General features: G+C 43.0%; 1 protein-coding gene across 2 annotated transcripts in view; it reads right to left on the bottom strand.

Moving 5' to 3' along the window:
- Window positions 1-23,577, bottom strand: part of LOC134601004 (leukotriene C4 synthase-like) — a 202,012-nt gene that overhangs the window by 29,402 nt on the left and 149,033 nt on the right. For both annotated transcript variants that reach the window (XM_063445416.1, XM_063445417.1), the window contains exons 4-5: window positions 22,083-22,153; window positions 12,249-12,330 (exon numbers count right to left, since the gene is read on the bottom strand). In XM_063445416.1, the coding sequence (XP_063301486.1) occupies window positions 12,249-12,330; window positions 22,083-22,153 (153 nt within the window). The remainder of the gene's footprint in view (window positions 1-12,248; window positions 12,331-22,082; window positions 22,154-23,577) is intronic.

Below are 23,577 nucleotides of genomic sequence, written 5' to 3'. Positions count from 1 at the left end.
GGAGGATTTTGCTCACATCATTGAATATGTAACACACCCTGTTTTGGATCACAATCACTCTTCACTTATGTTTATTTCACCTATTTAAACTCTTTTTTTTGCATTGAACCTTGTCTTGAGAAAAGTCACATAGAGGACTAAAACGTTGACACATTTTCTGGTGTGCACAACAAAACTTAAAGATTTATTTACAAAATCTTGTGAGTGCACATATATATATTCTAAATATATTCATTCTAAAAGTATTTATATCATATTTATATATAATTAGATTAGTTTATTAATTATATTTTGGATGACCTTCCTGATTACCCAGGCAGAAATTCAAGATAATTTAAAGGGACAATATAGTCACCAGAACAACTACAGCTTATTGAATTTGTTCTGATGTGTAGAATCGTTACCTTCAGGCTTTTTGCTGTAAACACTGTCTTTTCATAGAAAATGCAGTGTTTACATTACAGCCCAGTGATAACTTCACTGGCCATTCCTCAGATAGCTGTTAGAGATCCTTCCTGGGCCATGGCTGCCTAAAATGCATCCAAACATTCAGTATCTCCTCCCTCTGCATGCAGACACTGAACTTTCCTCATAGAGATTCATTGATTCAATTCCTCTCTATGAGGAGATGCTGATTGGCCAGGGCTGTGTTTGCATCATGCTGGCTCTGCCCCTGATCTGCCTCATTGTCAGTCTCAGCCAATCCTATGGGGAAGCGCTGTGATTGGATCAGGCTACCACTTCTAATAATGTCAGCAGACTGCTTGTTTTTTTCTGAGACAAACATCATGCAGAGTTACAGCTTCAGGCTTGAATACAGTAAGAGTATGCTATATTTATGGAGGCATGAGGGACCCAGGGGGGCTAGATGGTGGTTTTAACACTATAGGGTCAGGAAAACATCTTTGTGTTACTGACCCTATAGTGAACCTTTAATTTGCACATCAGTAATTTTTAATTTGACCCTGTAGCTTTCCAAAACCAAAGGATCTGTACATAGGGGATAATGTTGTACTTGTGAGACATCGCTGAACACAAATGTGATGTAATTCCAGTAAAATACAAGTTTAGCAGGCTAAGATTGCCACAAGGCATATGTATGTATATGTGTTTGTAGTATCAGTTAGTTAATTACACGTAGCTAAGATACTGTCATCACTGTACTGACCAGGTGCAGGAATGTAAGAACTGGAATTACGCGTCCCTCTCCTTTGTATCAGATGAGCCACGTGGTTAGACCGGATGGATGAGTTTAGACTCTATTCATTAAATAGGTTAAGGGTATGTGTGGGTGTAGTTAATTGTGGGAGGAGCTACAGTGCTATATAAGGAATGTACTCTATGTATTCAGTACTCAGACTTTGCTGTATTTTGGTGACGCTAGTCCCTCTGAGTCCCGATCGGTGATCCAATAAAGAATCTCTTCCTTCCTGAAGAAACCTGTGTCCATCTCTCTGTGCTTGGCTTCCGTCAGTTTCTCCGGTATCATTTGGTGCATTGGCCGGGAAGCTCATCGTTCAACGGTAGCTGAGAGGCAGAGGCGTGAGACGGTCTATCTTTGCCCACGTTCTCTACGGCTGCACCCCTGAACTTCTGCGTGGACCTCCCTTCGTCTCGGCGCCACTGGTCTGTTGTCCAGGAGATCATCGGCCTCTACGTAAGAAGTGCTGGGGTGTCCCCGTCGATGAGTGTGAACTCAGGTTCAGGAACGAGGAGGTAAGATAACTGCTGTTTTAGACGGCAGGACCCGCTAGGGGTATACCGATTGTGCGGTAGGCCCAAAGGGGTTTTTGAATCTGTATCTGCCCCCTCTGTCGGAGGGAAGGAGCGAAGGCGCACCGCTCGATCGAACGCTCTTTAGTCAGACCGTTTGATTTGGTTAGTCAGGCGGGGTCCTGGTGTAAGATAGCCCTAGCCGGACACCGGTGTCTTGTCTAGACTAGCGTTCTAGGGTGTATATTACGTTCGCTAGGTCGGAGGGACCGGGAGACTAAGCGGCGCCTGTGTAAATTCGGTTCGCTAGTTCTCATCCTATCTGGGCTAAGTGGGAAGGCGTGTAAATTTGGAACCCACTAGACTTTTGATAGTACGACTAAGAGGCGCCTGTGTAAATTCGGATCTCTAGCTCGTTGTATAGTGCGACTAAGAGGCGCCTGTGTAAATTCGGATCTCTAGCTCGCTATGTATATGTGGTGATTGGGCAGTGTGGCTAACCAAAACGGGTGTATATAGTTTTAGGTAGTCCATTCAAGGTACTGGCCAATAGTTTAGTTGGGAATTGTAAATGTGTTAACGATTGTTTTAGTAAAGTGTATATCTTGTTAGATAGCGCGAGCTCAGCCGTCTAGCGAGAGTGTTAATAGTGTGTTGCTGTATTATAGTGCACGGTACCATAACCCTGTATATTTACTGACATTGTATAATAAGTACTAATCATTGTCGTCCATTGCATGTTTTAACACCATAACCACTAATAATTGTATTGTGACCTTAACTTGTGCTTTGACCTATGCTAACCGTACTGTAACCGCTATTTGTAAAAGACGATGTTACTGGGTGTGTTATAGACGGGTAATTCGTATATAGAGAATTATAGCGTGGGTGACTGTGTAGTTACGCCAAAGGGCATAATATTGATTATATAGTGACTGGTGTAGCAGCTGTGTGTGTACGGGAATTCCCTGAGTGTTTATTGTTATGGTGTACGTTTCACTTGATAACCGTACCACGTGGTGCTGTTGCCAGAGGAAACGGGTGTGACTGTTGAATAGTACGCGTGTATAGTAATCGTTGTCGACGACGTTCCACTGTTAAATATGGGTGCGTCGCAGTCAACGATTCCGGATCCCTTAGGATGTATGGTTAAGAATTTTAAAAAGGGATTCAAAATTTGTGATTTTGGGGTAAAGATGTCTCCTGTACGTTTGGTCACTTTGTGCACTAGGGAGTGGCCTACTTTGGTTGCGGCATGGCCGCCACGTGGCAGTTTGGATCCAACTCTGGTACAGCGCTTACACGTGGCTGTATCAGGTAGGCCTGAACTTTACGGCCAGTTTCCTTATATTGATTGTTGGAGACAGGCCGTAAATGACTCGCCAAAATGGCTCCGGACATGCCACGAGGAGCAGTGTCGCCTCATGGTAGCTAGGACTTGTTCGTCCACTAGGGCTGGTGTTAGGCCCATTTTGGACACGCCCCCTGAGTCCGAGATCCCTTTGCCGCCCCCTTACTTTCCGGTAAGAGGAAGTGACGCAAATACAGGAAGTCCTGTAACCCTTCCCTCACTACCCCCATCCACTTCCGCTTCCTCCTCCAGTGCAGGATCCACCCCCCCTCGTACTAAATCCCCCCTTCCGGAACCAGATAGACCAACCTCCATTAAAAATGAATATCCTGATTTGGCGCCACTTCAGACTTCCGGTCAAGCTTCATCTAGCTCGGCCCGAAGTGTTTTATTTACCTCCTTTTCCCAAAACCAAACTCCCACATCCCCATACCCTATTTCTCCCCGACTGGAACCCATGACTGACGCCCCTCCACGTAGCCCCATACAGACCCGACAGTTGACTGGTGCCCAACAATTGAGACACTATCAGATGCCTCTTCGTCTGAATCCCGGGTCAGCCTATATTAATGCCGCAGGCCAAATGGCACAAGCTGACCCTGTCTTCGTATATGTTCCCTTCACTACAACCGATCTTTTAAACTGGAAGACCCACAATTCCTCGTATACTGAGAAACCACAAGCCATGACTGATCTGTTCACCTCAATAGTACAGACACATAATCCGACATGGGCTGATTGCCAGCAGTTATTAATGACTTTATTTAACAATGAGGAAAGGACAAGAATAAATCAAGCAGCCATTAAAGCATTAGAGGATAGAGCCCGTGCTTTGAACCAAGCCAATCCAGCAGCATGGGCCGCGACACACTATCCCAACACCGATCCCGATTGGAACGTAAATGGTGCTGATATGGTTCAACTCAGAGCCTATAGAGACGCTATAATTGCTGGCATGAAAGCCGGAGGAAAGAAGGCTATTAATATGTCAAAGACAGTTGAGGTGATTCAGAAAAGCGATGAAGCGCCCAGTGTCTTTTATGACCGATTATTGGAGGCGTACCGCTTGTACACCCCCTTTAATCCGGAAGACGCAGACAATTCCCGAATGGTGAACTCCGCCTTTGTCAGCCAAGCTTACGGAGATATTAAGCGCAAGCTACAAAAGCTAGAAGGGTTTGCAGGTATGTCAATCACCCAACTAATGGAGGTAGCTAATAAGGTGTATATGAATAGGGAAACAGAAAGCAAGAAAGAGGAGGAGCGCAAGATGCGTAAAAAGGCTGATATGCTAGCGGTAGCGATCGCAGGCGTAGATAAACGGGGCCCAGATAGAGGTGATAGTAGATGGACTAGGGAGCCTTTGAGTAGGGATCAGTGCGCGTATTGCAAGGAAGAAGGGCATTGGAGGAACGAATGTCCGCAAAGAGAGCAGTACGAGAGGGTCCTACCCAGGGCAGGCTACGGAAACTTTAGAGGCAGAGCGAGAGGTAGAGGAGGCCCCGGAGGGAGTAATGGTTATAGAGGGAGTAATGGGAACAGAGGAAGTGTTAGGGAAGACAGGTATATTCCAGCAGCGCAAAGGTCCCGCGATAGAGAAGGTAGGGACTTCGTAGGATTGGCTGACACGGTCATGGAGGACTATTGATACCGACCGGGCTCCATCCCCCTTGGTCGAGCGGAGCCTATGGTCGATGTATCAATAGGGGGGAAAAGGAGTACGTTCATGATCGACACTGGTGCTGAACATTCAGTGGTGACTAATCTAGTTGCTCCTCCATCTGGAAGGACTATTACTGTGATAGGAGCAACTGGAAGAAGTGCTGAAAAACCGGTTCTTAAAAGTCGACTCTGTACATTGGGAGGCCACGTAGTAAAACACCAATTCCTTTATATGCCTGAATGTCCAGTCCAATTGCTGGGACGTGATATGCTATCCAAATTACAAGCGCAGATTACGTTCCTACCAGATGGAACAACATCTTTAAAGTTTAATGGACCTTCAGGTATTATGACTTTATCCGTACCAAAGGAAGAAGAGTGGCGACTTTATACAGTGTTGACTAGCCAAAACCCTAGGAGTGATGAATCCTTATTCAACATACCAGGAGTTTGGGCAGAGAACAACCCACCAGGACTGGCCCGCAATATTCCACCTATAAAAATTGAACTTAAACATGGGGTTTATCCAGTGAGCCTGAGACAATATCACATCCCGCAGAAGGCTAAGAAGAACATACAATCCTACCTGGATAAGTTCATACGGTATGGTATCCTAAAATTCTGTACTTCCCCCTGGAACACCCCATTGCTGCCTGTTCAAAAGCCCGGCACAGATGAGTATCGACCTGTGCAGGACTTAAGAGCAGTCAATGATGCGGTTGTTAGTATACATCCAGTTGTACCCAATCCATATAACCTGCTTGCTTTAATTCCGGGCGGGGCTACTTACTTCACAGTTTTAGACCTCAAAGATGCCTTCTTTTGCCTCCGAATTGCCGCAGAAAGTCAATGTATTTTTGCTTTCCAATGGGAGAACGCTGTAACGGGCTCAAAACGCCAAATGACTTGGACAAGACTGCCCCAAGGGTTTAAAAATTCACCTACCCTATTTGGTTCAGCCCTAAGTCAAGATCTATTGGATTTCGAGTCCATCCCAGGAGAGTGTGTATTGTTACAATATGTAGATGACTTGTTGATAGCAGCAGTTACAAAAGAAATCTGTCAGCAAGCAACGCACGATCTACTACACATTCTCTGGAAGGCAGGATACAAGGTGTCTAGAAAGAAGGCTCAGTTGTGTTTGCCAACTGTCAAGTATCTGGGGTTCCATATCTCTGAAGGTCAAAGAATTATGGGGCCAGAGAGAAAAGAGGCTGTCTGCCAAATACCAATACCCAAGAATAGAAGACAAGTGCGAGAATTCTTGGGGGCAGCAGGCTTCTGTAGGATATGGATTCCCAGCTATGCGATACTGGCAAAACCTCTGTACGCAGCTATCAAAGGTACAGAGCACGACCCCTTCCTATGGACCCAAGAACAGCAAACGGCATTTGAAGATGTGAAGAAGGCTTTGATGAGTGCCCCAGCATTAGGTCTACCTGATCACACACGACCATTCTACCTGTATGTACACGAGCAAAGAAGAATGGCTGTGGGAGTATTGACACAGTACTTGGGATCATGGCAAAGACCTGTTGCCTACATGTCTAAACAATTGGATGCAGTGGCCAGCGGACTTCCACCTTGTCTAAGAGCCGTAGCTGCAGCCGCCCTGCTAGTAGCTGAAGCCGATAAACTCACTCTGGGTCAAGAACTTTATGTACGAGTCCCACATGCAGTACAGACGTTGTTGGATTACAAAGGAAATCATTGGTTTAGTAACAGCCGTATGACCAAGTATCAAGCAATGTTGTGTGAAAACCCAAGAGTGCATTTAGAGACTGTAAACACCTTAAATCCAGCTACCCTTTTGCCACAACCTACTGAAAGTCAACATGATTGTCTGGAAGTAATGGATGAAGTATTCTCAAGTAGACCAGATCTTCGTGATTTTTCCATCCAGAACCCCGATGTTCAATATTATACAGACGGCAGTAGTTATGTGAAAGAAGGGATCCGCTATGCAGGATATGCAGTAACAACCATAGACAAGGTGATAGAAGCTCGGCCACTGGCGAAAGGAACATCAGCACAAAAGGCAGAATTGATAGCACTGACACGAGCGTTACAATTGGCTGAAGGTTTAAGAGTGAATATCTATACGGACTCTAAGTATGCGTTTTTAACCACTCATGCCCACGGAGCTTTGTATAAAGAAAGAGGACTACTGAATTCAGAGGGCAAAGAAATCAAGTACGCAGCTGAAATCCTACAACTATTGGAAGCAGTGTGGGAGCCGAAAGAAGTCGGTATTATTCATTGTCGAGCACATCTGAGAGGTGATGGTGATGTAACCAAGGGAAATCGGATGGCAGATAGTGCAGCTAAGCGTGCTGCTGAATCAGGAAGACAGGAGTATGTGGGGCATATAGCTGCTCTTATACCAACTCCACTGTCCCAATGGACTCCAGTTTATACAGCTCAAGAAGAGGAGTGGTTAAAGACTGAACCGGGAAAGTATTTGGAGAACAAGTGGTATCAGCTAGAAGATGGAAGAATAGTTATACCAGCATCACTAGCAGTAGAAATTGTCCAAAACTATCATAACGGGACACATTCTGGGAGAGACAGTACTGAAGAATCTCTTAGAAAACATTTCTACATACCAAGATTGTCCAACTTGACTCAGGCCATTGTACGTAGATGTGTAACGTGTGCTAAAAATAATGCAAGACAAGGACCAGTAAAGCCACCAGGAGTCCAGTTTATGGGGGGACTCCCCATGTCCGATCTACAAATAGACTTTACAGTGATGCCTAAGTCGGGTGGACATCGTTACCTGCTGGTAATTGTGTGCACCTATTCAGGCTGGGTAGAAGCATGTCCTACTCGTACAGAGAAAGCAGGAGAAGTTGTGAGATTCCTGCTACGAGAAATAATACCCCGATATGGACTACCCTGTTCTATAGGATCGGACAATGGTCCAGCTTTTGTTCATCAGTGCCTACAACAACTGACTCATATGCTTGGTATAAAGTGGAGGCTTCATACTGCATATAGACCCCAGAGTTCTGGTAAGGTAGAGAGAATGAATAGAACTATAAAGAACCAGTTGGCTAAAATGTGTCAGGAAACCCAACTTAAGTGGAACGTTCTCTTCCCCATAGCTTTATTGCGAATCCGCAGTACCCCTACCAGAAGGATGGGCCTCTCTCCTTTTGAAATCATGTATGGGCGACCACCTCCCGTACTTGGTAACTTAAGGGGGGACTTGAGTCAGTTGGGAGAAGGAATTACTCGGCAGCAGGTTGTAGAGTTGGGTAAGACTATGGAGGAGGTACAGAAATGGGTACAAGATAGATTACCTGTGAATATTTATCCCCCTGTTCATAGTTACCATCCAGGAGACCAAGTGTGGATTAAAGAGTGGAATACTGTACCGTTAGGGCCCAAGTGGAGAGGTCCTTATGTTGTTCTTTTGTCTACCCCTACAGCAATAAAAGTAGCAGAAGTGACTCCGTGGATACATCACTCCAGGGTTAAACCAGCAGCAGTCGATTCTTGGCAAGTTACAGCAGATCCAGAGAATCCCTGCAAGATCCGGTTAAAACGTACTACTCAGTTGGAGTAACGAGGAATCGTGTGGATTACAAATCTTATTGTTACAGGTAGTGAGTGTTTAGACGGCCATAATAAAGCTGTCCGCTCACCAACATATAGTGTATAAGCCAGGAAAGTCTCGAAGGGACACCTGTGAAGATGAGCAGAACTCCATTCCCTGCAGCCCCTCACATCCTGGAAGCTGAGGCGCCATCGCACGGACGAAGACTGAGGATGACGGCGAAAGATGTGCTTTTGATAGTGTTTATTTATATGTGTTTTTATATTCAGGAAGGTAGAGGTACCGACACTCCTAGCTGTGAGGTATGCATAAAGACTACGAGAACAGGTAACCATATTTCCCAAACCCTAAATCTGGCATTCACAATACGAGTGTAAAGGAGATGTATCGAGATGTAGATACTTAAATATAGACTATAGTGTGTGCCATTTAGGAGTAGGAGAACCTAAGTGCTTCAGTCCGGAGTATCAACCTCGTACAATTTGGTTGACTCTCAGGAATGGAGATCCTCAGGGGACCCTAATTAATAAAACGGTGTTAGAATCCGTACATTCTTCGGGTGTTCTGCTATTTGATGCGTGTAAAGCGATATCGAGTGGTAGAAAGCCGTGGAATGTATGTGGGGATCTTAGATGGGAGAGGACGTATGGGTCTAACGATAAATATATTTGTCCCAGTAGCAAAAATAAATATGTAAGTCCTAGATGCCCAAATAGAGATTATAACTTTTGCCCATATTGGTCTTGTGTGGGGTGGGCAACTTGGGGACAGACAGCAGACAAGGACATGATTGTTACTAAGTTGCCTACCAATCCATACTGTAAGTCTATGGAATGCAATCCAGTCCATATTCTTATAAATAACCCCGACAAGTTCTTAGATAAATATGGTAATTTATTTGGGTTTCAAATATACGGGACGGGTTTAGACCCTGGGACAATATTATTTATAGGGATAGAGACTGATACGGTAACCTCCCAAACTCATCAGGTATACCATTCCTTCTATGAAGAAATGAGTATAGATAATAAGATCCCCCATAACGCTAAAAACCTGTTCATAGATTTAGCTGAGAGTATTGCTGGTAGTCTTAATGTAACCAACTGCTATGTGTGTGGAGGTACTAACATGGGAGACCAATGGCCTTAGGAAGCAAAGGAGGTAATGTCCGGTTCTGAGGCAGTTCAACAATTAATATCTTCACAAGCCGATTATCAGATGAGTGTTAGAGGTAAATCTGAGTGGAGATTAAAGACCTCCATCATAGGTTATGTTTGCATAGCAAGGAAAGGAATGATGTATAATACTTCTGTAGGAGAATTAACTTGTCTAGGGCAAAAAGCTTATGATGATGATACAAAGAATACAACTTGGTGGTCGGCTTCAAATGTCTCAGAACCATCTAACCCGTTTGCTAGATATGCCAATTTAAAGGATGTGTGGTTTGATCTATCCATCACATCAACCTGGAGAGCCCCAGCAAATTTGTACTGGATCTGTGGTAAGAAAGCCTATTCGGAGTTGCCACAGGACTGGGAAGGGGCATGTGTGTTGGGTATGCTCAAACCATCCTTCTTCTTGTTACCGATTGAAACAGGTGAGACTTTAGGTGTTAAAGTGTATGATGTGAATCATAGGAAGAAAAGGGGACCCATAGAGATAGGCGCCTGGGAAGATGATGAATGGCCTCCCCAGCGTATTATAGATTACTATGGGCCAGCCACGTGGGCAGAGGATGGTACCTTTGGTTATAGAACCCCAATTTATATGCTCAACCGTATTATAAGATTACAGGCGGTGGTTGAGATTATTACTAATGAGACCTCACAAGCACTCAATCTTCTAGCGAAGCATAATACCAGGATGAGGACAGCAGTGTACCAAAATAGATTAGCCTTGGATTACCTTTTGGCAGTAGAGGGAGGTGTATGTGGGAAGTTTAACCTGAGCAATTGCTGTCTTCAAATAGATGACGAAGGGCAAGCAATAGCTGAGCTTACTAGCCATATGGTTAAACTAGCGCATGTGCCTACTCAGGTATGGAAAGGGTATAATCCAAGTAGTTGGTTTGGTAGCTGGTATGAGTGGTTTGGAGGGCTTAAGGCAGTGGTAGGTGGAGTCCTACTAATTTTAATGTTGTGTCTACTCCTGCCGTGTCTTATACCCTTAGTAGTTAGGTCTGTGCAAAGCCTGATAGGAACTATAGCAGAGAGGAAGGCTGCTGCACAGATAATGGCCATATATAAGTATAAGGCTTTAGATCAGGGAGAAACTATGCAGGAAGATGAGTGTTGAAAAGATTCACATCATAAGAAAAGTCTGGTCTGGTTCATGGTAACCTGAGGTATATGCAAACCAAGGTTAAGTGATGCCTCAAGTAATTGTGAAATATCAGAGGCATCAAAGGGGGGAATGTGATGTAATTCCAGTAAAATACAAGTTTAGCAGGCTAAGATTGCCACAAGGCATATGTATGTATATGTGTTTGTAGTATCAGTTAGTTAATTACACGTAGCTAAGATACTGTCATCACTGTACTGACCAGGTGCAGGAATGTAAGAACTGGAATTACGCGTCCCTCTCCTTTGTATCAGATGAGCCACGTGGTTAGACCGGATGGATGAGTTTAGACTCTATTCATTAAATAGGTTAAGGGTATGTGTGGGTGTAGTTAATTGTGGGAGGAGCTACAGTGCTATATAAGGAATGTACTCTATGTATTCAGTACTCAGACTTTGCTGTATTTTGGTGACGCTAGTCCCTCTGAGTCCCGATCGGTGATCCAATAAAGAATCTCTTCCTTCCTGAAGAAACCTGTGTCCATCTCTCTGTGCTTGGCTTCCGTCAGTTTCTCCGGTATCAAAATATATGTTTTAGAGCAGTAAAACATAACCTTTATATAATCAGTTTTTGTGTGAAAAATGCAAAACACAAATATGAACACTAACCTTGTCCAGGGCTTGTAACTAACTGGCTATTAAATAGACTGGACATACCCCATTTTGAACTCCCTGGGTTGTCTACTTTTGCAAATGGTATGCCATGATAGGGGTGATTTTTAGGCTACCATACCGTCTCAAAGGCAACATGGGCCCAGCAAACCAATCTGGCAAATTTTAATGTGTAGAAAACATAAAACCTGTACATGAAAAGCATCATTATACTAATATGTACATTTTATTGCAGAAAAATCTAACTGTATTATGACATTCACAGTAAAAATGCCATGCAGAACTTGCATATATCAACATTTCTTAATTTGTCACACTTTCTTTTTTTAGATTTTATTCATATTAAATTTATGTTTCATATATAAATATTTGATATGAAATGGAAGCTCTATTTCTCCTAAACAAAAGCATATATAAGTGTGAGTGCACTTAATATGAAAGAGGTAAATTATGGTTGAACAGACCTTTAGCTCAAATTCTGGGTTTTGTTTTGGTTCAGAACTTGGACAATTACCTCTGTCTTTAAAGGATTAATTAAGCAGTTTTTGTATATAATACAATATGTGTATAGCTCAATTATTTGTCACTTAGGAGTTAAATCACTTTGTTTATGCAGTCCTAGTCACTCCTCCATGCATGTAACTCACACAGCCTGAATACTTCCTGTAAAGAGAGATCTAATGTTTAGACTCCTTTATTGCACATTCGGTTTAATTTAGAATTTCTAATTCCCTGCTCTGTTAATAACCTATGTGTGATTAAATTTCAATTTATATAGTAGGAGATAAAAACGTATAAAGCAAGTTGAAATCTCATTGAAAATTAAGCCAGATTTGTTTTAATGCTGTGTGAGTTACAGCCAAGGAATGTGTGGATAGGGCTGCATGAATACAAACAAAAGTGACTTAACCTTTAGCTGTTCAGCTGTCAGTTACAACTTATGTACATTTTTCTTTTGTTTGCCTTTGTTTACAGTATATCATTGGTTATAAAGCACATTGTGCAATACCTGTCCTTTGAGGATGCACTGTAACCTTGAAAGTAGCAGTATCGAGCAAACAGGTAGACAAGTCCACAGGTTGCAGCCAAGCCTAAAACAAAAAGTGAGGGTAGAATAAATAAAGTGATCAACAATAGATGAGTTCTTCAGTAAACTTGGATGTTATTTAATTTCCAATCTGATGAATATACCACACACAAAATACATGCATCTGATTCATATAAGTGTATACATTGAATTTATACAGTTTGCTGAGTTAATAAATGTTAAAATTATATACATATCTGAAGTTATTAAACTGACAATATACATTCTAATATAAACAATATGTGTTTGGTGTATTTATTAGCAGTTTGAGGAGCATAATATGTCTATAAAAGTTATTTCCTGGCTAATCATGGCAGCATCACTTATGGGTAGCTCTGCCCCTAACCAGATCAGGACAGGATTGATTACTGAAACAAAGAGAGAGAAAGAGACTGGAGGCATAAAAGGTCCCTCCTCCTTCCATACCTCAGTCTTTTTTCCTGTCCTTAAGGGGACAGAAAGGTTAAAATTTTATTTAGCAATTTTCTTTTTTGGCCATCTTCCCATGTGTGCCATGGGTCTCCCACGCACAGTTTAGCCTCTCTGTCCTTAAAAGATCCAGTAAACAGCATGCATGAGCATGACTAACTGGGTCAGATTCAAAATGAGTCATTAGTCAATCTTAAAGAGACAGTCTTTTCCATTCGGTTCTTAAAGTGACTAGTTCTTTCAGTTCCTAAACAATTCTGGAAAGTTATTTGATACTGCCAGAGTCTTTTCTTCTCACCTGAAGGTAAGAATAATTTCTTTATCTCCATTTTCAAATTTATTCTTAGTCATATTAAGGGAATACAATTCTTCACTGCTTTTTTTTCTTTTAGATGTCTTCTCCCTCTGCCTCCCACCTCTCAGGTTCAAAGAAACATAGGTGAGCCAAGTTTTTATCTACATAAGGGGAAAAAAGGGTGCCATACAGGCCCCATAGTTAATTACATGGCCCTTCTTATCTTTCAGCCCAAGCATGATCCGGGATAGATATTCCAGGAAACACAAGGAAAAATCTATTTGCTGCTTGGCCTGCAATAAAATTGCTCTAGAGCGTAAAGACCTATGCCTCACCTGCATGACAGAAGTGGCAGACAACCAACCCAGGAATAGTTCTCCTCAAGAAGAACTTAAGACCTGGATATCCCAAGCCATAGCTGAAGGCTTCAAGGCTTCTTTAAAACAGACTTCCTCCAAGAAATGTCAAAGAGCTGAGTCCTCTTCTCCCGCATCTGAATCTGAGCTGGAATCCTTTGAGAAATTTACTGACGAGGAGGAGGAAGATATGGAATATAGCCCTAAATCCTTAGGCTCAAAACCTGTTGAAAAACTCATCTTCCTAATAAGAAATACCCTAAAATTACAGGAAGAAAAAAAAACAGAATCCTTGGAATCTGACAAATATTTTGAAGGCCTCAGATCTTCGAAAACATTGTTTCCTGTGCATCCTTTAATGAATGGGCCAGACCTGAGGAAATACGTTACCATAAAAAACAAGAATCCTAGGATCTACCAATTTGCCTCCAAGGATTGCAAAACTTGGACTGCTATCCCGAAAATTGATTCAGCGCTAATCAAAATTGTGAAACATACTACGCTTCAAATTGACTCCATGGCATATCTACGGGACCTATGGAGAAAAGACTGGATGCCAACCTATAAAAGCTTAGCTCTCTCTTGGCTCAGCTTTACATCCAGCCATAGCTCTTACCACCTTGTCCAGAGCTATGAAGGTATGGTTAGAAGAGAACACTTTCTGGACAACCTTAGGGACTTCAGACTTGCAGTGGACTTCAGCTCCGGAGCATCCCTGGACATCTCCAAGATGATTGCTAAAAGCAAGGCATCATCTGTCAAAGCCAGAAGAGCCCTATGGTTACACTCTTGGGGAGCGGACTACACTTCTAAAGCCTCCCTTTGCATTCTCCCCTTCCAAGGTGATCTCCTGTTTCGAAAAGTACTCGATGCGGCTATCCAAAAAGCAGCAGACAGCAAGAAAGCTTTTCTACCTCAAGGGAAGAACCCATATTCATCCTCTTGGAAAGACAAAAAGTTTTGTGAGAGGTCCTTTCGAGACAATAGGTCATGCCGACCAGGTAAAGAGCACAATAGATACGCATCTTGGAGAACCTATCAACCTTCATCTTTCTCTAAATCCTCCAGAGGAAGGGGATCGAGAGTCGCTTCCAAAAACTTCTGAAGGTTTACAGGTCCATACAGACTGCCTATGAGGAAGACTTTATCATTCCCTTTATCATGCCCTGTCTGGGCCACAAATATATCCGATTCTTGGGTCATGTCTATCCTTGATCAAGGTTACAGAATAAAATTCGACTCCTTTCCTCCAGGCAACTCCTTCATAAGCTCAAGAATACCCTTGGGGAAAAAGGGGTAAGCCATGATTTCCGATGTCAAAAAACTACTTATCCAAGGTGTTGTAGAAGAGGTTTCTCCTTCAGAAAGATATAAGGGCATCTACTCAACAGTATTTTTGCCCCCCAAACCCAACAGGAAATGGAGACTTCTAATAGATCTGAAAAAAAAATCAACATATTCCTGAAGCGCATTTCATTCAAGATGGAATCCATATCCACTATTATTCCCAATATCAACAAAGGGGATTGGCTAACGTCTATAGACCTTAGGGATGCATATTACCACTTTCCCATCTACCCTCTTCAAGTTCCTCCGATTTCATATTATGGGACAGCACTTCCAATTCAGAGGCCTTCCATGTCGGCTTAAGCCTTGCTCCAAGGACCTTGTCAAAAATCCTAGTGGTCCTTATAGCACGCCTGAGGAAACAGGGTCTTGTCATATTTTACTACCTAGACGACATTTTAATTGTGGCTCCATCTCATCAAGCCTCTTGAACTGTATACAGGAACACGTTTGGATTATCAACAAAGAAGAGTGCTCTGACTCTGTCTCAACAAGCAATATTCCTGGGGGCTTATATTGACACCGTAGAAGCAAAGGTCTTCCTATCACAAGGAAGGATAAGCAGACTGAAAAACAAAATTCTCCCAGTTCTCCCCAAACCTTCCATCACAGCCAAGGAGTACATGAGCATACTGGATAGAATTAGTCCACTGGCTCAATGGAACTCAAGAACTATCCAGTCGAATTTCCTGAGTCAGTTCAGCCACTATCGCAACAACTGGAAATAAAGGATTTAAATTCCCCAAGTTGTAAAAGATCAATTGGAATAGTGGCTTCAGCGAGACAATCTATGGAAAGGGTTTCCAATAGAAGATCCTCCTTGGCAAATTATCACTACAGATGTGAGCATGACAGGATGGGGTGTTCACACAGAATCAATATGGATTCAAGGCACTTGGAACCCATCAGAGAAATGCCTTCACTCAAATACTCAGGAACTGAGTACCGTTTACATTGAAACAAAGGATTTAAATTCCCCAAGTTGTAAAAGATCAATTGGAATGGTGGCTTCAGCGAGACAATCTACGTGAAGGGTTTCCAATAGAAGATTCTCCTTGGCAAATTATCACTACAGATGTGAGCATGACAGGATGGGGTGCTCACACAGAATCAATACGGATTCAAGGCACTTGGAACCCATCAGACAAATACCTTCACTCAAATCTTCAGGAACTGTCCTTGGCTCTCTATACGTACGGACAACAGGGCAGTGGCTGCCTATATAAATCACCAAGGAGGTGCAAGAAGCAAGCTCCTTTTACAAGAAATAACTCCTCTGATGTCCTGGGCATCTACCTCCCAGGGACGGAAAACATTCTGGAAGATTTCCTCAGCAGGCATACTACCAGGCAAGTGGAGCTTGAACCTAGAGTTTTTCAAGTTCTGACAAAGAGGTGGGGCATACCCCAGGTAGACCTAATGGCCAGCAGATGGAATGCTCAGATGGCAAGCTTCTTTTCCCTCTTCAAGATACCTCTAGCTTTGGGGCAAGATACCTTTTCCCATCCTTGGAACTTCAGCCTGGGGTTTGTGTTCCCTCCCCTGCTTCTGATTCCCAGAGTACTGAAGAAAATCTGGAAAGAAGGAAAGAAGGTGATAGCCGAGGAGACCTTGGTATCCCCTTCTACTGAAAATGTCTGACCCATTCTTGGCTTCTATTCTCCCCGGACCTTCTAATCCAGGGTCCAATGACTCACTCCAATCCATCCAGCTGGAACCTGAGGGCCTGGCTGTTGAAAGGAGATCCCTTCTCATCCAGGGCCTATCCGAAGCAGTGATTGATACTCTTCTAAAGGCTAGGAAACAGTCCACATCTTCCTGTTATTACAGGATTTGGGAAACCTTCCAAAAATGGGCAGTGACTAAATATTTTGATTCTCAACATCCTACTCTCTTCCATGTTTTGGAATTTCTAAAGGCAGGCCTGGACAAAGGTACAGTCCTCAGCTCTATCTGCCCTTTGTAATACCTCATTGGCATCTCACTCGCTCATCTCAATGTTCTTTAAGGCAGCCTTACACTTACACCCTCCAGCCAGAAACTCAGCTCCTCCATAAGATTTGCCATAAATCCTGAATGCTTTAACGGAAGTTCCCTATGCCCCTCTAAAGGATCTCTATTCAACACCTCACTTATAAAACCGTATTCCTGGTGGCGGTCTCCACGGCCCAGAGGATTTCGGAACTCCAGGCATTCTCTAGTGAGGAGTTACACCTTCATATCTTTCATGATAGAGTGATCCTAAGACCTAATGAAGACTTCCTTCCAAAAGTAGTATCCAGGTTTCATCTGCTCCAGGAAGTGGTTCTCCCTTCCTTCTGTTCCTCCCCATCTTCTCCCAAGGAAGAGCGATACCACAAACTTGATGTGAGAGAACAAGTACCTATCTGTTACTTATGATTTCAGAAAAATGAAAACAAATTTGTCCTTCCTTCTGGCCTTTGTAAGGGAGAAGCGGCCTCTTCCACTACTTATCGGCTGTTAATGTGCATAATAAAAATTAGATTTCCTTTTGCAACAATAACAGTTTTTGTGTCAATTCATATTGAATGATTTTTCCCTCCCTTTCATGGGTTTTTGCTTGGGTATTACCCATTAGTGATGCTGCCATGATTAGCCAGGAATACGGAAAATTAAATTACATACTTACCTAGTAATTTTCTTTTCCTGCATGCTTTAACCTAAAAATGGTCCACAGGCATCACAACGTAGTGTGAAGGCAAAACATTTTACTCACACCCCACAGGCTCCTACAAGAGAACTGATATGTTTTTCCTACACCACCAATTCCTTAATTAATCACCTACTGGTCGGACCATGCACCCCGGTCTCTTGCCATTAAAATCCCATCCCATAATTGTTGAAAAAACACAAAAACAGATATGCCCACAGGCATCACACGCCTTTCATGCACAGCCTGTGAATACTGACTGGTTGCACCCTTGATAAAGGCCACCAGCGCCGAAACGTTGTGTGATTAGTCTGCCTTATTTTGACTAATGACACAATTATATTGTACAGCAGTTCGTTTTTGTATTTTTTTTTTTTTTTTTTTCCCAATTCTTTATTTTTGTGGTGCGAGTAGAGACAGATTGTTACATGACATGTTATAGCCATCTCATCAAAACATTTCAAGTGAAAAATCGGTTAACATGGTATAAGAGGCCGCACCGTTTTTTTTTTGTAAGGCAAATAAAAAGGAAAATGTAAACTGACATTATAGTTATAACATTTGAGACATTAATGCGCTATTAACATATGAATTATAAAGATTACATAAGGCCTATGTGAGTTGGGGATGGCCGACTGTTCAAAAATGTAAGTAGTGCGGTGCCGATGTTACGTGAGTTAATAAAAAAAAAAACAAAAGTGAGAGAAGAAACATGGGAGTAAAACAGCCTATCAACATAAGCAGTAGCGGAGACGGTTGCTTTTACAGACAATACGTAAATTATATCGTTGGAGGCAATTATGCGCTGGTAGCCTAGGGATTGTTAAGACTATAGAAGACCTAAGTGTGGTGAGGATGGTCGACCGTGCAAGATGGTAAGTAACACGGTGTTGATGTTACCTGAGCGAAAACATAAATAACAAATAAATAGGTATAAGGAGAGATATGGATGGAAATAAATCAGCCTACTAACATAAACAGTATTGAGAACAGTAGCTGTGTCAGTACGTGAGTTATACCATCCGAGACAGTTTGTTGGAGCTATGCGCTGTTAACCTATGTGGTTATAGGAATATATATGTCATATGTATATTGAGGGTGGTCGATTGTACGTATGTGTAAGTAGCACTGTACTAATTTCACATGGGTTAGGTAATAAAAGGCGATACGGAGAGATAAAACAGCCTACAAACCTAGGTGGTACTGAAAACAGTTGCTGTTCAGTAAATACGTGCCTTATAAGCTTTTAAGGATTATATCTTTGGTAATGTGCCGCTTTAAGAGCGAGTAAGGAATATCTATGCTGGTGTGGCTTGTCTTTAGTAGCGTGTGGGATGGTGTTAGTAACATCTGTTGATAGTGTAGAGCTATGTGGGCATGGGTGGCTGTAGCTTCTGGTTTGCGAACATTTAGGTGTGGGGTCTGTCGGTAGTGTGCGACTTTATCACTGTGTGTGGAATATATCTGTCGGTGCTGCTAGGCTACGAACACCTGTAAGGGGTGCACATGCAGCCAGTGCGTGACGTGAAAAACCTTGAGGGAATGCGTACGTGAACATATAAGTTAGGAACTCTAAGGGCTGTCTATAACCATTATTAAACATTTACTACATGTGTTGTGAAGTCTCGCTCATTAACCCCTGAGCGCAGGGGGGGGGATTGAGGCCGGGTAAGGTGTTACATATATCGGCCTGGTACTGTCAGGAGCAAACAATGAAACTTATAAACTAGAGGGTCAACGTCCATTTTAACAAAGCATTTGTGTAACATTACGCTGCGGTTGTCAGCCTGCGATTCTCACATCACCAAGTGTCCCCTGATGTTTCAGCCGTTGTCAGTCTCTGCTCGGGGGGTAAACGGGACTATCGTGGAAACGTCCCAAGTGTTCGTGTGTTTCACGATGCTTGTCTCAGGCTGTGCTATGTCCAGCTTTTGTAGGAAGGCTGTAGCCTCATCCGCCGAGGAAATAGTGTAGTTGCGGCCTTCTTTCGTGGCGATCAGGGTTCGTGAGGGTCCCCACTTATAGGCGATTCCTGTTGATCTCAGCGCTTGCGTGACCCGTTGGAGGGACCTTCGCCAGGTAAGAGTGGAGCGGCATAGGTCCTGTAGGAAGTGAAGCTGCATTTCTTCGAAGGAGTAAGGAGCTTTGTTTCTCGTCTCTCGTTGGACCGCCATTTTGTCTCTGAGCATGAGGAAACGTACCATCACATCTCGAGGTACCCCTGCAGGGGCTCTGGCTGAGGTGGCTAATCTGTAGCAGCCATCTAACTGTATGTTTTTGGCAGTTCGTTGCTGTAACAATGCTGTGAGTAGGCGGCGTATGAAATGTGGCAACTCCAGGTCGTCTACCGTTTCTGCAATGCCTCTAATCTTGAGGTTTGTGCGCCTTCTCGCGTCTTCCATCGCCTCTAGTTGTAGTTGGGTGGAATGTTGTGCGGCCTGAAGCTGCAGCAGTTGCTCTGCTTCGCTTGTTTGGCGTTGAGCTATGTTGGAGATGGACTCCTCTGCACTTTTCACTCTCACCTTGACCGTAGAGATGTCTTCCCTGATGATGTCTAGGTCTGCGTTAAAGAAAGATCTGATATTGTTCAGCAGGGCTTGAATGTCGCCCTTGGTGGCTGGGGCTTGAGGGTCTCCCTGCAGTAAGGTTATCTTTGGGCCCACCGATCTCGGGATGTCGTCGGGAGCATCGAGGATTCCTTCATCGGAGGAGGGGCAGGTCGAGTCCGCCGGCGACGCCATTTTGGGCCTAGGCCGCGGTTGCTGAAGTAGGTCGCAGATACTCCTGGAGCCCTCCCCCGTGAGGGTTCTGAGCTTTTTCGCTTTTTTGCCCATCTTGGGTGTTATTGAGCCCGGTCTGCGGCGGAGTGAGGGTGAGAAAATACTGTTTAGCATGCGTATGCTGTAATTGCCGCGGGAGCTAGTCCGACATGCGTCCGCTCCCTTCAGTGTCCCGGCCACGCCCCCCGTTTTTGTATTTTTAAGGGGGAAATGTATCAATCATTTTTTCCAATTTTAGGTGTATATACATATGCATTGTATGTGTGTATTGGTGTATATAATATTAATTAGAATATTAACTATTTCATATCTGTTTGGATTGGTATATATAGATTTATTACAAGTATTTTTGTATTATTTATTGTAAAATAAAATCTGGTTTGCAGTATACATGGGAGTGTGGGTATTTTCTTGACATTTGAGACCTTTTTAGATGCCAGGAAAGATTAAAGTATTCCTATCCACTAGTTATTTTGCCTATTCAATTTTTGCCTATTCAATATGTAGAAATCTGTTTCAGTGCATGTCTTTCTTGTTTATTTTTTAATTATTATTTTCATTTCAAGTACCCTTGCTGCTCTTATAAAATGAACACTTGTTGGTAGATATAGAAGCAGAAATATGCACATACCATGTCTTTCATATCAATTTAAATCTGCTTCAGTTAATAAGCCTAAGTCAAAGCAGTACTGTTTCTCTCATTTTGCATGGGGCCCAACATTCCTGAAAGTGAGACAATTTCATGCCCGCAGTGCTGAATAATAAATCCATTATTTTTTGTAGCAAGAAATCCAACTTACACTGGGGTGATTACAAAGTAATGATTAATTTTACCAAATCCAAGATTAATGGGAAATGTGTCTGTTTAGTGATGGGTCTTGGACAGATGCCTATATCATCCAGTGCATAAAGCACTGTCTGATATTTATGACTCTTAGAACACAGTTTTTATTTTTTGGCATTCATGACAATGGAGAGCTTAAAGGGACACTACATCTGGTTTCTGGTGCAGTGTCCCTGCTCCCTTAACCCTGTAATCTAAAACATTACAGTTTTAAAGAATACAATGCTTATATTGCAGGGTTAAGCCTGCCTCTATTGGCTGTCTTCCAGTCATTTCACAGAGTTTAACTCCATAAAACAATGTTGGATGTCCTCACGCTTTGCATGAGGACTTCCAGCATTTGTAGAATCCTCATAGGAAAGCACTGAGTCAATGCTTTACTATGGGGAAGGTCTAATGTGCACACACGCTCATTAGGTTCCCTTAATTGGCTAACATTGGAGGAAGAGGAGCCCACCCCAGTGCCGAGGGACCTTAGGTTTGTGATTTTTTTTAACCTTTTATATCAACGAGGGGTGGGGGGGAGGAAGTGGGAGTGTTAGGAATACAAACTAAAACAATAGTGCTCCTTTAAAGGGTAACACTTAGCAGGAATATCACTTCAACTTAATGAGATGCTGTCTAAGGTACTTCATATTAAATAAATTCAATTATTATATAATATATTACCATTATTATAATTTTGCACATTGAGGACAGTGTGCATACAATGCTTCATAGAGAAGTGTTGGGGCATTTGGGAGATTATCGTGCAAGTATTGCATGCCTCTATTGATCTGATTGCCCACACACTCTAATAATAATGATCTCACATTATAAAACTGGGTTACAGTGAGAATCGCATCCCAGCTTTGTTTACAGGTAAGTTTAATGGCATTTTTTTGGTGAATATACCTGGTGGATGCTTGAAACTTAGTGACAAACCTTGATACTGCCCAAGTACACCCATATATATGAATCTTTCTGTCGTTGTGTTCTAGTTCACAGTTTTGTAAATAATTAAGTGATACCCCTAAATATTTGCATGTACTTACCTTGATGGAAAAAGATTCCAGCCAACCAGAGTGCAGCCAAGAACAAAGGGAAATATTCTGAACAGTTTACCCTGGAAGATAAAAAAAAGCAGTCAGTGTCGGTCACAGAAAGTATTCTGTTACAACTGCAATTCCAGAACAGCAAGCCTCAAAGTGATGGATTTGAAAAACCAGCTCTCAGACAGCACCAGACTTTTTTTTTTTTACATTCTTTAATTTTTAGTGCTTTGTTAGGCATATTGGCATAAAGCATAGTGGTACAATAGTGAGACATTTTGTTTTGCGGTTATCCTAACAGCGTGTAGATAAAACATTAACTTGATGGTTATCAGCACAATTATGATTACAAACCCGGGGTGGGTGTGGTTGTAGCAGGTGTGGTAGCACTTGTGTTTTCCCCTGGGATACTCCAGGTGTATGGGTGTGAGGGTGCTCGTTAGTTCTATCCTTGCTTTACGATGTGTGTATAAGCAGAAGTAGGTGTGAGTCAGGCTAGTTCAGGTGAATACGTCTTGGTGTGTTCGGGTGGAGAGGGGTGTCATGTGAGTATTTTCTTCCTGCATGTGTAGTACACCTTGTGGCTCCCCAACTAGTACCCCTAACCTTTGGGGCGGTGGGGGGGACGGAGGGTTCTAGAATGTAATTGCCTTCTTCCTAGTGTCAGTGTTGGGGGGATCTGTTCGCCCCTGTTGTGTGCGGATATCCCCAGCGAATCCCAAGCTGTGCCCGAACCAGAAAACATAAATAACATATATAAAGAACATATATAAGGGTGTGTTCAAGGATAAAAGTGAATTCGGGTGGGGGTCAACAGGAGAGTCCCAGTCAGGGCATGAACGACCTTAATGGCTGTAGAGTTTGTTATTGATGGCTTGTTTGAGCCTTTGGGCAAGTTCAGATGTTTAGGTTCTGCAGGTCTTGTGCTGGGCGTGATGAGAGAGGTCCTGTCTTCTGGGTCCCCGTTGTCTGGGTGGCTTGCTGGTGTAGTGTGGATTCGTGGGGGTTGTAGTCCCAGTGCGTTCAGGAAATCTGGTGCTCCAGCTAGAGATGTGAGGGTATGTGTGGTCCCTTGATGGTGCACCAGCACAGAACCCATGTTTCCCAACCTGTAAGTAATTCCAGCTTTGCGAAGTGTTGTAGTTACTGGTCCAAATGTATTGCGCCTCAGCAGAGTGGCTCTTGTAATGTCCTGAAAGCAGAATAGCTAGGAGCATTCAAAGTCCAGTGGCGTTTTTCTCTTCAGCGCGGTCATTATTTGTATTTTATCGTGGATGGTTATGCAGCGCAAAATTACATCTCTGGGTGTGTTGGGCGAGATGCGGGCTGTGCTCGTCACTCTGTAAATTCCATCTAAGACAATTTTCTTTGCGGTAGCCTGTGGCAATATAATGGAGAGCAGGCGCCGTGTGTATTGTGGCAATTCCTCTGTTAGGACTGTGGTGGTGTCCTCCAGGGACATTACCTGGGCAGCTAATACATGCTGTTCTGTCTGGAG

This window comes from Pelobates fuscus, chromosome 3, assembly GCF_036172605.1.
Source record: "Pelobates fuscus isolate aPelFus1 chromosome 3, aPelFus1.pri, whole genome shotgun sequence".
NCBI lineage: Eukaryota > Metazoa > Chordata > Amphibia > Anura > Pelobatidae > Pelobates > Pelobates fuscus.
This window is presented reverse-complemented; position numbering and strand designations above follow the sequence as displayed.